The 13,822-nt window shown below is 38.8% G+C and overlaps 1 protein-coding gene across 2 annotated transcripts; it reads left to right on the top strand.

Moving 5' to 3' along the window:
- Nucleotides 1–12: 12 nt before the first annotated feature.
- On the top strand, nucleotides 13–12,472 carry DYNLT2 (dynein light chain Tctex-type 2). Of its 2 annotated transcripts, XM_016125079.2 has the most exons (3): nucleotides 13–177; nucleotides 7,584–7,790; nucleotides 12,194–12,472. In XM_016125079.2, exons 1-3 carry the CDS (start codon nucleotides 70–72, stop codon nucleotides 12,302–12,304), a joined length of 426 nt encoding a protein of 141 aa, XP_015980565.1. In that variant the 5' UTR covers nucleotides 13–69; the 3' UTR covers nucleotides 12,305–12,472. The 2 variants fall into 2 exon arrangements, 1 of the variants encoding a protein (XP_015980565.1); XR_004951618.1 differs by lacking the exon at nucleotides 12,194–12,472 and having other exon boundaries at nucleotides 49–6,049; nucleotides 7,584–7,667.
- Nucleotides 12,473–13,822: the final 1,350 nt, after the last annotated feature.

Raw genomic sequence — 13,822 nt, 5'->3', positions numbered from 1 at the left:
GCGAGAAGCAGCGGAGGAGGTTGGCGGCCTGCGAGTACCAGACGCTCGGCGTCCCTGAAGGAGGGCGGGATGGAGAAGCGGGGTCGGGGTGCGCCGGCACCCTCGAACCTGGCACCTCAGCAGCCTTCCGGGGGGCCTCGGAAGGAGAGGAGGCCTAGCATGTTCGAGAAGGAGGCAGTGAGTGCGGCGGCGGGCGCTCCCAGTCGCCGAAGCCCCTGTCCACTGGCCGGGGGAGCAGGGCTCTCTCGGAGGCGACCCGAGCGTGGGCCGGAGCGCTGGGTTGCTGTTCAGACCGCGGAGCCAGCGCTGCGTTAGCCGATGCGGAGAGCTTCTGCGAGAGCTCCAGCTCTCTTCACTTGCTCAGCTGGCAGATTTCCCAAGAGTAGCATAAGAGGTTATTGCTGTTTACAGTAGTGCATAATTTTAGTATATTTAGTGCCATCCAACAAACCAGAGGCAGTTTTACCGGCCACAGATGAGCGTATGTGTGCTGTATTAAAAAAGGGAAAATATCTACCAAGCAGAATAATGAGATATTTTCAGATTTTAAAAACAACGGACTCAGTAGTTGAATATAGAGGAGGAAAAAATGTAACGGAGAATATTATGTCCACTAACATATTGTCTAAAATTGAAAACGTCATTTGATTTTATTGGTGGTGTTACACTAGGATTTCTATAGTCCGAAATTGTATTGTAATCAAAATTCCCATCTTTTATTGAGACTTTAACAGGAAAAAATTTTTTCCAGGGATACAAAACTGTAATGATAGAGCTGAGACTAGAAACTGTGTTGTGTTATAATGGTTTCTTTTCATACCTACTTCATGGGACTCATAATTGATAGAATGAAGGAGCGAGAACAGGCAAAACACTAACTTTGAGGATTCTAAAACATTTCAAACAAAAAATTCTCAAAATAGTCATAGCAACATTTCAGGTTCTAATAATGGTTCTTTGGTGTCTGCATTTTACAGAAGAAAGAAACTAAGGGAGGAAAAAATAGGCAAAGTTTACTCAACCAAGAAGAAAAAGCAAGCCTAGGAACCTTAATCTATTGGACTTTAAATGTTATGCTCCCAGAAACTGCTGTATTCCTGGAAATAATTCTGAGTAACATAGGTTGCCTGGAGTTTAAAAAAAAAAAAATCTATATTTTGAGGCAGACAAAGGTGTCTTTTATAAACTTACTGCATGCAAAAGATCTGAAGTGGTCTTGAAAAATGGGTAAGCCTGAATTCAAAAGGAGATGCATAGGTATACTTGGTATATAGGTTAAAATCTAGGACTACAGGGTCATGGACCAAGGCAGTTCTTGCTGATATGATATGGTTGGGATCAATATAGCTGTCTTTAAAATCTAGCTTCCAGAGGTAAGAAATTCGAATAGACCCATTACTGGGAAGAGACTGATAAAGGATTCTGCAAATGCTCACTACATGTACCCGAATACAGTGAGTGTGCTAATGAGTCATGTCTTAACTTTCAGATAACTGATAATTTCCATGTTCCTGAGCACAGGAAAAACCAGGACACAGAATTTAATCAATATAAATATCTTTTGATTTATCTGGCATCCATTTTTTTTTCTAGTAGCATCTCAATTTTCCTTTGTAGAATTAACTAATTTCCTACTGGATAGAGTTTTGGTGGGACTGTCAGTCAATTTTCTTAACTTTGTGGTGAAGATAAGACCAAAACTAGGCGAATTAGATGAACTATTCTTGGAATAATGCAAGGAAATGATTGAGATTCATTCAAAATGAAGGATGGCATACTGAAATGCCTCGTTGTCTTGTCATTTAACTTTCTTTTCTGTGGAATATCTTTCCAATTACATTTTTGCATAACTAGAAATTAGTTCTTATTGCTTGCAACCAAAGATCCCAAAACCTTAGATTACCAAAAATCGAAAACTTGATTAGTTTCACTTGTATACATATATTTGAAAATCATAAATACTACAAAATAACATTTAGAAATACATTAATGTAATGGCATCTTATGACCAAGCTTAGTTTGTTATAGGATGATAATTAGGCTCAGTGTAAGGAAATGGGTTAAATAATTAAATTCAGGTGTTTTTAGTAGATGCAAAAAAAACTTGATCATATTTTAAATTTATTTCTAATTTTAGAAGTGATTACAAAGATTTTTCCTTAATAAAAGGGTAAAATGCTCTTAAAGAGATTACTAAATTAAGCCAATAATATATAAGGAAAAAATGGTAAGAGATGTGAGTTTTCAGCATATGGGAATCTCTAAGTGTCATTTTCAAACCATGCTTGCATGCTCTTTCTCCAAGAGAATCATTGCATTTGGAAGTTGAATCCCTTAAGTATGTTGGAAAAAGAGATGGCAATTGACTCCGGAGACAAGCATTCTCTTAATAATTTTAAAAACAAGTGTTTTGTTTTTTAAGTGGTTTAAGGAGTTGACAATGCCTCTCTTCCCAAGCTAAAACATAAAGCAGTCTGACAGATGATCAAAACAGCATATTTGTTTCTGATGAAGGACTTCTGTCAGCCAACATGGAATAACTCCTACGAGAAACTACTGAAAATAACAAAATCTGTGAAGCAATTGTTAACATTGGTTGGCTATAAGACAAGACAGGATAGTTTTCTCTGAGGGAGGAGAAATAGGAAAGATGAGCCCCAAGATTCCCTTTAACTTACTGAGAAATTCCAGCCCACATCTTATGGAGAGATCTCCTGTAGTTCAGAAGCATTTGAGAACCAGGGTAGGTCACAGTGACATGAGTCTGCAGAGTACAATATTAAGAGACAGCTGTACGAATAGCTCCAGATATCTGCAGAGGATTTTCCTCAATTTTTCAGCATAGTGAACTAGTATATCTGGTGAGGAAACTACCTGTGACCAAAAAAAGAACCACCCAAAAGGAGCAGAAAAAGAAAACCTCTGACTCAAATAAATTCGTATTCCCGCCAGTAAGAGTAGAAAGCCATGTAAATCATCGGGCATTGGTTACAGTGCTAAATGTACTATCTCAGTAGTGGGGAGTGGGGAGGGGAATAGCCCTAGACTTAAAGATTTCTCTAGTGTGGCCTATCAAAGCTTAAAAGCAAGCCTCAAGATTAAACTGTTTCCAAGTTACTACCTTCAAGAAGAAAGCTCAAGAATGCTTATAGGATTTCAAAAATACACAGCAAATAAGGTGAAATTCACAATGTCTGGTCTCCAACTAAATATTAGCCAACCTATAGAAAAGCAGGAAAATATGACCAAGAAACAATAAAAACACCCAGAAATGACACAAAGGTAGAATTACTATAAAAAGACACAAAAGTATTATAAAATAGTTATTGCATTAAATAGTTTTTATTAAAGCACCTGTGTAATTAAATTATATAACATTATTACAATCTATATGTTCAAGTGTGTAGAGAAATGATTGAGCATTTTAAATCCAAACTGCTACAGACGAAAAATATGATGTCAGAGATGTAAAATACACTGAATGACATTAGCAGATTGGACTGCGAAACAAAGGATTAATGAACTTACAGGCAGCAATAAGAAAACCTGAAAAAAAATATTAGGAGACATCAGTGAGCTACGTGGAAATTTCAGGCAAAAATTTTCAATCCCTAAGTGAAGAGAGGAAACGGGAAAGTCAAAATATTTGAAGAATTAATGGATGAGCAATTTCTAAATTTGATGAAAATTATAAAGCCACCAAATCCAAGAAGCTCAATGAACTTCAAGCAAAAGAAAGAAAATTATGCTGAGATATGTAGTAATTGCTTAAAATCAGTTACTTAAAACTAGAAAATCAACTAGAAAAAAATAACGAAAGAACAAAGAAGAAAAAACAGCAGACCTTTCAGAAAGAATGCAAGCTAAACAAGACATCTTTAAATTTCTGAAAGATAATCGAGGAAAAAAACTCCACCAACCTAGAATTCTATACCCAGTGAAGATAATCTTTCAAAAAACAGAGAAAATGAGTTTTTCAGACATATGAAAGCTCAAAGAATTTGTCACCAACAGACCCACACTATCAAATATTAAAGGAAGGCTGTCAAGAGGGATAGCATATGAGATGTAAATCTAGACAAAGAATGAAAAGCAGTGTGAGTGGTAAATACGTTGATAAATGTACAGAATTTTCTTATTTTTAAATTTACTTAAAGATAAATTACTGATTAATTCCAAAGTAATAACATTGTTGAGTTTATAGCACAAAGACCAGAGGTAGGAGGGGGAGCAAGTATACCATCGCAAAGCTCTCATGCTATATGTGAAGTAGTTTAATATGATTTGAAGGTAAACTGGTAAATTAAAGATATATGCTATTAACCCTAAAACCACCACAGGAAAAGAATAAAGCTTATAGGTTAACAAATGACATAAAATGGACTCTTTAAAAATAATTCAAAAGCATAAAAAATACAAGGAACAAAACAGGACAAATAGTAAAACAAGAAATATGGATTTAAACTAATGTCAGCCTCATTAAATGTAAATGTTATAAACATCCCAATTAAAATTCAGAGATTATTGGACTGGTTATAAAAGCAAGATGAAACGATAAACTGCTTATAAGAAATTTTACTATAAAGGCACAGATTGGTTAAATGAAAAAGATGAAAAAAGATACAATGTGAACACTAATCAAAAGAATGCTGGAGTGCCTATAATATTAGAGAAGGTGCATTTCTAAAGAGAATTATGAGAGAGGAAGAGGATCATTTCATGATATTAAGAAGTCAGTTCATCAGGAAGACAATAATCCTAAATGTTAATGTACCTAAAATCAGCACTTTGAAAAATGGGAAGCAAAAGGACATACATTGTTTGCTGAAATACATAATTGCAGTTGTGAATTTCAATACACATCGCTCAATAATTCATAGAACAAGCAGACAAAAAACTAGTAAGGATATAAAGGTGAATAATGTAATCAAATTTGAACTACTGGACTTCTTTAGAATACTTCATGCAATGACAGTCGAATAAATGTTCCTAAGAAGTGCAGATGAAACATGACTAAGATACAAGTCTTGGGATGTAAAACAGGTTCCACTGACTTTAAGCAGATTCACATCATACAAAGTATATTCTCATCACAATGGAATAAATTAGAAATCATCAAAAAATAAATGGAAAATTGCAAATTGATAAATGACAGACTTCTAAATAACCCGTGGGTAAAAGAAGAAAAAAAATACTTTAAAAATTTTAAAAAATATATCAAAAATTGTTGAATATAGTTAAAGCAGTATGTGGGAGAAATTTATAGCCCTAAATAGCTATATTAGAAAGATTTCAAATCTGTATTTCAACCATCAGCTCATATTAAAAAGCAAATTAAACTCACAGTAAGCAAAAGAAGGGAGGTAATAAAAACAGGAGTGGAAATTAATGAAATAGTAAACTGAAAAACAGGAAATGAAATCCAAGATGATAGTTTGGAAAGAAGAATGTTGACGAACCTCCAGCCCAGAGGTTGGCAAGTGCATTCCGTGGGTCAAATCTGGCTCACAGCCTATGATCTAAGAATGGTGTGTGTATTTTTAAAAGGTTACTTAGAGCAGTGAGAGATGGGGGAGCAGGAGAAAGAAAAGGGAGGAAGAGGAGAAGTGACAAAGACCACACTTTGCCCACAACACCTAAAATATTTAAAAAACAAAAAATGCCAACCCTTGTTCAAGCTGGACAGATCAAGTAAAAATAGACAACACCACAATGAAATGTATAAATTTCCTGAAAGACACTTAGGGCTGAGTTGTGTGCCCCTAGAATTTGTGTGTTGAAACCCTAACCCCCAAATACCTCAATATGAGTGTATGTGGAGATGGTTAGGTTTAAATGAGTCTGTTAATGAGGGCCCTAATCCAGTCTGACGGTGTCTTCGTAAGAGGAGATTAGGACACAGGCAAACCAGGGCCAAGCGTGCCCAGCAGGATGATTCTCCTCAAGTTTTATGTGAAGGGGCAGCAAGAATGTGGCCATCTGCAAGCGAGGGGCCTCCAGAGAAACCAACTCTTAGCATCTTGGTCTTAGACTTCCGGCCTCCAAAACTGTAAGTAAATACATCTCTCGTTTAAGGCCCCAGGCGTGTGATCTTTTGTTATGGCAACCCTAGCAGTAGACACAAACTGCTGGAGAAACATTAGACACCCTGAGTAGCCCTGTATCTATTAAGTAAAATGAATCTGTGGATTGAAGCTGTCCTGTAATGGAAACTCCAGGCCTAGGTGGCTTTTCTGGTGAGTTTCTACCAAACGTGTTCTGGAAATTGAAAAGGAAAGAATTCCCAATTCATCCTACGAGGCAGCATTACCCTGCTATCAAACCCGGAGTAATAACAAGAAAACAGAACACTGTTCCTTATGAACATAACTGTAAAAATTCTTAAAATTATGGTAAATTAAATCCAACAATATATAAAGAATAAAATATATGTACTGCACCCAACATAGGAGCACCTAAGTAAAGGAACCGAATACCAACAGACCTAATGGGAAAAATAGTCAGCAATATGATAACAGTAGGGGACTTCAACGCCTGCCCTTATATTGATGGATAGATCAGCCAAATGGAAAGTCAACAAGGAAACACCAGCCACAAATGACCGATTAGATGGAATTAACATATATACAAAATATTCTATCCAAAAACTGCAGAATACCTGTTCCTCTCAAATACATCTGGAACATTCTCCAGGATATATCATATGTTAAGCCACAAAACAAGTTTTAATTCAAGAAATTAAAATTATAAATAAGCACCTTTCATACAACAGTGTCATGAAACGTGATTTTATTTTTACAGCAATTACCACTATTTAAATTAGCTTATTTGTTTCCCTATGTCCTTTTTTTTTTTGTTGTTGTCTCAGTCCTCTTCCCACTAGAATAACTGTGAATGCGGAGTCCTTGATTATTGGTTAATACAAGTAGATCGTGAATTCCTGGCTTTTAATAATGAAGCTCACCACTGTAATTCAGTACCTAGAACATTTATCTGGACCATATTAGGCACTAAATATTTCCCTAGAGAGTGTTTAATGTCACCATAAATGTTGAATGCCAAAAGCATGGGATGATGTACATACTGAATCACATTTTTGTTATCTTTTCAACAAGACTTATGAATGTGTTACCTAAATAATTATTTATTCAAAGATAAGTAAATAAAAGTAAACTAATTAACCAGTAGGAAGACAAGAACCACATTACCTCAGGGTTGGGAGCATGAGAGCTTTTCCTTACGTACCTTGCATGTCTCCTAGCCATTCAGTTGCCCTCTCTGGAAGCCACCCTTGTTTCTATTTCTTTTGCATCATTTTCCATGGATATTATATACATACAAATTTGCGTTGGTGTGTATTTGTGTTTATAGATAATAGATACAGCTTGATAGCTAGCTAGATATCCTTTATTCTTCTTTTACCAAATTGATAGTATGGAGTGAGTCAGTGAACCTGGGATTTATCATCCGCATTATCATAGAATAGCATTACAGTGGATTTCCAAACTGTGTCACCAGGCTTCTTAAATCTAGCATTTCATTTTACAATTTAAAAAGTAATCTCTCTGCCCTCTCTCTTTCAGTATGCACAGATTTTAAGAGAAAGACTGAGGGAATCATTTCATGATGTTCAGTATGTAGAGCCTCCATTTGATGATTCAATTGCCGATATAGGTAAAGAATGGAAGAGTGCCCTGGCAAAACTAAGATTTGCCAATTCATACAGAATGGAGCCATTGAAAAAGTTCCAAGCTTATGCAGTAGAAGCTAAAGTCCAGCAGCTCCTAAAGGTAGGGTCATGGGTATACATGATAACAATATCTTAGCTGTTGACCCTTGATATGCCGTATTCAGGTTTATGGCAGTATATAATTACCCTGATTGATTTTTTATAGTATTTATCTCAAAGTACGAAAGCACTCTGTAGTCCCACCGAGTCCTCACATTGATGCTGTGAGCCAGGTTCAAGGGAACCTTCCGTTATTTCATTCATTTCGTCATTATCCATAAATCATCTCTATTTCCATGTTCCTCCCATAATTGGAAGCATGAGTAAAGAAAGAACGTATTGACTATGTATATATGTGTGAAAAATTGGTTCCTGCCTATGCTAAAACATCTTAAGAATAGGCAATCCCCAGTTTAGGCTTAGGTTGTTTTCTTTAAACAGACTGGGATGTAAAGTTTATTCGACACAGTTGTTTGAAATTCGGATACATGTTTACAGGCTTGTTCAAAAAAGTTTCTTTGATTTTATAAAATCAACACTTTAATACTAATATTAACGCAGTGTCATTTGTACTAGTGGCGCCCTCTGAAGGCTGCATTGTTCTGACGGAAGGGTGCCCTTCACCATCTTTCCTGATAAAGGACCAAATTACAGCTTTTTAATTACAGGAAGGGTGTTGAGGGACCACTTTTTCTGAATCTGTTTCTCACCTTTGGTCCTAGTTCTGGACCCTTGGCACCCGGGAGTTTTCTGTGACCAGATCTCCTGTGTGGCAGTCCCTCACGCCGAAACCTAGCCCAGAGGCGTTCCTTGTTTTAGAATTACCACCCACCCTCCAGTTTACAAGATGCATTTCTTCAGTAACAACTGCTGTGATCTGGCTGTTGGGAAGAAAGCAAACGTTTAATTTATTTTGTAAAAATGATTAATACCCCTTTAATTCTTTAAATGAATTCACCTTTATTAATATAGTAGACTAGTTAAGCAACTTACTCTCCAACCTCCCTCCACTATCACAGACGTAGGTGCATTTTAAACCGAACTGTCAGATGATATGGCTTGTGGCTACAGGAAATAAAGAAATTGAATTCAGTTTAATAAAATAATAATTGATTACCTTCTTCTCAATTCTAAAGATTAATAGGAAGCATTTGTGATGGGAGAGCATACAGTTTGATGTGTCTCTCACTCAGCCCTACCACTTAGACTGCGTTCACATCTATTGAAAATAGTAGGATTTCAAATTGTATTTACATATGATAATTTATAGAATTCCATTGAGCACGATGGGCCAGGAACAGTTCGTTGGATATGTAGGCGGATGCTAGGGGTCTTCAAGAGGCCAAGGATTTCTCCCGGGTTCGGGGAGCACCGAGCACAGTTCTGGGTACAAACAGTATGTACTGCTGGAGCTCACGGCACTGTCCTGTGGGAAGTGCTCACTGTTCATTGAAAAAGGGCCCTTTGGTAGCCAAAGCCTGGGGCGTGATGGGCAGATTCAGAGGAGAGAATGCATGTGAGTGTCCAAGAGAGAGAGCCACAGCCAAAGGCCTGAGGGAAATAAATACTTCTAGACCCAGTTTTGGATCCAGAAGCATTCTAGAAGGGAACCAAAACAGCAACAAGAGGGCCATTTCTTTGGTTTTACGGGCCTATAAAGTAGCTGGCAGGAGCCCATTTGTCACCACCGGAACCCAGAAAGTTGGTTACTTTAGCACTGGCCCAAGTCATTTAATCAAAGGCATGTGCCGTCTGCCCAGCGATGGTCCAGGTCTGCTGATGGTTCGCATGAGGGTCCCCTAAACCTGGGCTGCGGGCCGCTGCCAGTCAGTGGCCTGTCAGGAACCAGGCCGCACAGCAGGAGGTGAGAGGCGGGCAAGTTCACGAAGCTTCATCTGTATTTGCAGCTGCTCCCCAGCGCTGGCATCACCACCTCAGCTCGGCCTCAGAGCATCAGGCAGTAGATGCTTACAGGAGCACTGGTCCCTGATGCCGCAAAGGTTGGGGACCGCTGGTTTGCAGGAAAGTGTAGTGCTTTATGGCCCACACCTATCTCCCCGCAACCGTACAGTAATTCATTAACAAAGATGATGAAAATTCTTGATTTCCTTGGCATTATCCTGGAGGCCACAGAAAAAAGCAATCAAGTGGAAAGCCATGGGGAGAGCGGATTAAGGAGTGGGCTTTAGTTCAAGGAGGCTGAGGAGGGTGGGTCCATAATGCAGGCTCTGTGTTCCAGTAACCCTTGCTTTAGGAAAACTCGAATCTGAATTTTAGCAGATATACAGATTTTAAAAAGATTTATTTCTCCTACCTAAGGATTCTCAGAAGCTTTATTTTAAAATTCCCCTGTGTCTCCCTAAAAACTGTTTGATAGAACAACCTAATAAAAGGAGACTTACAACTTAAAGGTAAGTTGCAAGAGTAATTGAACATAATTTAAAATCCAAAATAAGCTTTCATTCAAATTGTTATTAAAATAAATTGGTAAGCATTACATTCGTTTAATATTATTTGGTTGGGAATATGTATTTTTTTAAAAAAAGTTATATGTATGATTTAGACACGTTTTCTACTTGAAGTTTTAGAAAATATTTGGTTTTAAAATTAAAAATTTTTTTTTAAAGGAAAGTCTTAAAGATGTCAAATATGACGATAAAGCCTTCTCTCATTTGTCGCTTGAATTAGCAGACCGAATATTGATAGTGGTCAAAGAATTTGGGTACTACCGTTATAAGTTTATTATAAAAGTATTATTTATTCAAAAGGCTGGTCAGGCAATAAATGTAAGTACCTCCATTGATCCAACATCTATCGATTAGAGCTATAAGGTCTCTCTAGTGATTTGGTATTTATTGGCATATCTCCAAGGCATTGCAGTCTCTTGTGGTGCTTGTGGAATGAAATGATAATTTTGTTAAGAATATGTTCTTTCCCTGTATGGTATTTGAAAAGTACTAACTTATAAATGACATTTTTCTACCGATAGCTTATTAAATTGTATAGCTAGCTTCCTTGATCATACCAGTTTTGACAATTTAATGTAATTTAACAATTAACCAGTAAATTCATTTTAGGCAGTAATGGGTGTTAGGAACTGAGGAAATTACAAAGAATTATAAGACATGGGCCATGATTCTCAAGGAGTTTTTTTACTCTAGTTGCAAAAATAAAGCAACTCAGTTTAGAGTTTAAGAAAACGAAATAATTTGGGTAGGGTAACAGCTTAGGTCTGAGAGTCTAGTTGGCCTAGATATGAATCCTGGCAGCAACACTCATGCTGTGGCCCAGGAAGATAAAACCTCTTGCTAGAGTCCTTGTAACTAAATGAGATTATCTGCATTAAAATCTTTAACATAATCTCAAGCACAGAGTCTTCAATAAACAGCAAGATTAGTGTTATTATTTGCAAATAAAGATGCAAAACCACTAGGCCATGTAAGTTTCTAGTGAGCTGGGAGCGGTGTGGAGCGGGGCAGTCTGCAGGCGTGGAGGGGGGCGGACGGGCAGACAGGTGACTCCCGGGGAGGCGAGAATTGCCACAGGTACTGTGTGTGCACCTGAGTAATAAGGACGGACCTTGAGGATTGTGATCAGGGCTCTAGCGAGAACATTGAGGCAGGGCCAGGTGGTAAGAGTGACCGAGTGGGATTGTCTAGAGGCAGGGAAGGCCCTCTGACAGCTGAAGGGCGAGAAGGAATGAGCCGTGCCGAAGATCGGGGCGCACGCTTACCATGGAGGGCAGAGATGCCGAGGTGGGGTGGACTTGCTATGCTCGTTAACACCCAGGGCTTCTTTACGTGGGGGTCTCCTCAGCATTCCACGGAGGCGAGAGCAGACGCCTCTCTAGGGCCTGGCTTGGAAGTTGCACAGTGTCACATTCTTTTGCTCAAAGCAAGTTCCAGTGCCAACTGATATTCAAGGGGTGGAAAATAGACTCAGCCTCTTGATGGGAGAAGCCACAAGTGATCTGTGACCGTTTTAGATGCGCCACAGAAAAGCAGGCCGTAGTCAGAGCATATGTGACTTCGTAAGCGAAGTGCAGGAGTTAGGACTTTCTCTTAACTGCCTCCTGTATGATCGGTGCCATGTCTTCATTTCAAGACAGAGTCCCAGCAGACTTGCGGTTGAAAATCTTTTAAGGGTGGGAAGAGTAAGTGACTCCTTGCGATGGCCTGTAGCGCAGCAGAGCAGCATTGCATGCAGAACTGCTGGGCCCAAGTCTCAGGGGGCCTCCCGTTCCCTCCCCCCCTCTGCTAGGGTGGGGGTGTTAGAGGACCACCAGCTGGTAGAAGAGAAGCATCACTGTTAAGCCTTTTCAGGAAAGGGGAAACTGGACAGAGTGTTTTGCAACTGTGACTTTCTCAGATACCGCTACATCTTTAAAAAAAAAAATCAAACGTGTAGATTTTTTAATTCTTAATATGTTCAATCTAAAGTTGATCTTTTTAAAATTCCTCATAGGTTGCCAGCCGATGGATCTGGGATGTTGCGTGGGACAGCTGGGTCGCAGCCAAACATGAGACGGAGACTTATGTGGCCTTGGCCTTGGTATTTGCTCTGTATTGCGAATAGTGTGTTACATGGAGTAGATTGTTTGCGTCTCAACTTTCCAAAAGTACATGAAATTTATAGATTTGTGAACCTTACAGTAGTTTTAATTAGCTATATTTTTATCTTTAATCGAAGCTCGATAACTTATTTTAACAACAAACAAATAAAAGCTGGATTTCTACCTTCATACTTACTAGTTATTTTTATTAACACTCTATTACCCCAAAGTACAAAAGATATATATGAATATGATTGTTCAGAGTAGATTATAATATGGGAAAATTATCATTCTTAAATTTAAGAAAATTATAATTTGCTATCGGAAATTATGATATCACCTTATAAAGTATCAAATTAAGCAAATGTTAAGATAGATTTTGGAAAACTTCTAAAGGCAGATGTATTTTGTATGATACTCAAATACGTTGCATGCATTCTTTCGAAAAGAATTACCAAGTTTGAAATAAAAAGGATTAACTATAATACTTCCCTAACTAATACCTCTCCCCAGTCAAATGCTTCCAGACATGTAGTCTATTTGTTAGTCTGATAATTAGGCTCTGTTTAGATGCGAGAGCCAAAAAACCTAATACGTTATTTTTTTAAAAAAGGAAAATTCTATTTCCCAGGCGTTTGATTGCAGATCCAGGCTCTCTGTCTTCATCTTCTCCTTGCAGACCTCCTTGTACAGTTGCTTAACTTGACAGGACTTAATCACAGTCCCATGACTGGACTGGTCACGATTCACTCCCAGGGGCTGGGGCTGAGCCACCTTCCCCGAGGCATATGGCCGCGTTGAACTAGAGGAGCCAGCTATAAGCGGCAGTTGTGTCCACTGTTCTGGCAAGGAGCAGGGGTAGGGCATGGGAGAGGCAGCCCACAATGCGTGTGACAACCCACGAGGTTTTCATAGTTACGAGTCCCGCGCTGCATGATGGTTAGTGACTGACTGACTGCATGCACGTATGGCGGTGGTCCCATGGACTGTCATGGAGCTGACAAATTCCTATCACTCACTGACATGGTAGCTATCACAATGGTGTGGCCCCACACAGTACACTGCCCACAGTATTCCATACAGTAACGTGCTGCCCAGGCTTGTGGCCCGGGAGTAGCAGGTCACACCGTGTAGCCTGGGTGTGTGGCAGGCTGGGCCATCCAGGTTTGCATAAGTGCACTCTGATGTTCGTACAATGACAAAATCACATCATGACACATTTCTCAGAACGGATCCCCGTCCTGAAGCAGCAGGTGGCTGTCGGGCTGGCAGACTTTGGAGATACTGCGGCGCAGGTCCAGGCCCCCACAGCAAAGCAAACATGGCAATAAAGCGAGTCGCACGAATTTTTGGTTTTCAGTGCACATAGATGTTTATGCTACACTGTAGTCTACTAAATGTGCAATAGCATTATGTCCAAAAAACCAATGTACTTACCTTCATTAAAAAATGCTTTACTGCTAAAAAAAACCCAACATCATCTGAGCCTTCAGCGAGTTGTAATCTTTTTGCTGGTGGAAGATCTTGCTTCAATGTTGATG

Source organism: Rousettus aegyptiacus, unplaced genomic scaffold (genome assembly GCF_014176215.1).
Source record: "Rousettus aegyptiacus isolate mRouAeg1 unplaced genomic scaffold, mRouAeg1.p scaffold_m13_p_1, whole genome shotgun sequence".
In the NCBI taxonomy this organism is placed as follows: domain Eukaryota; kingdom Metazoa; phylum Chordata; class Mammalia; order Chiroptera; family Pteropodidae; genus Rousettus; species Rousettus aegyptiacus.
The sequence above is the reverse complement of the archived record's forward strand: the minus strand, read 5'-3'. Positions and strand labels throughout refer to the sequence as shown.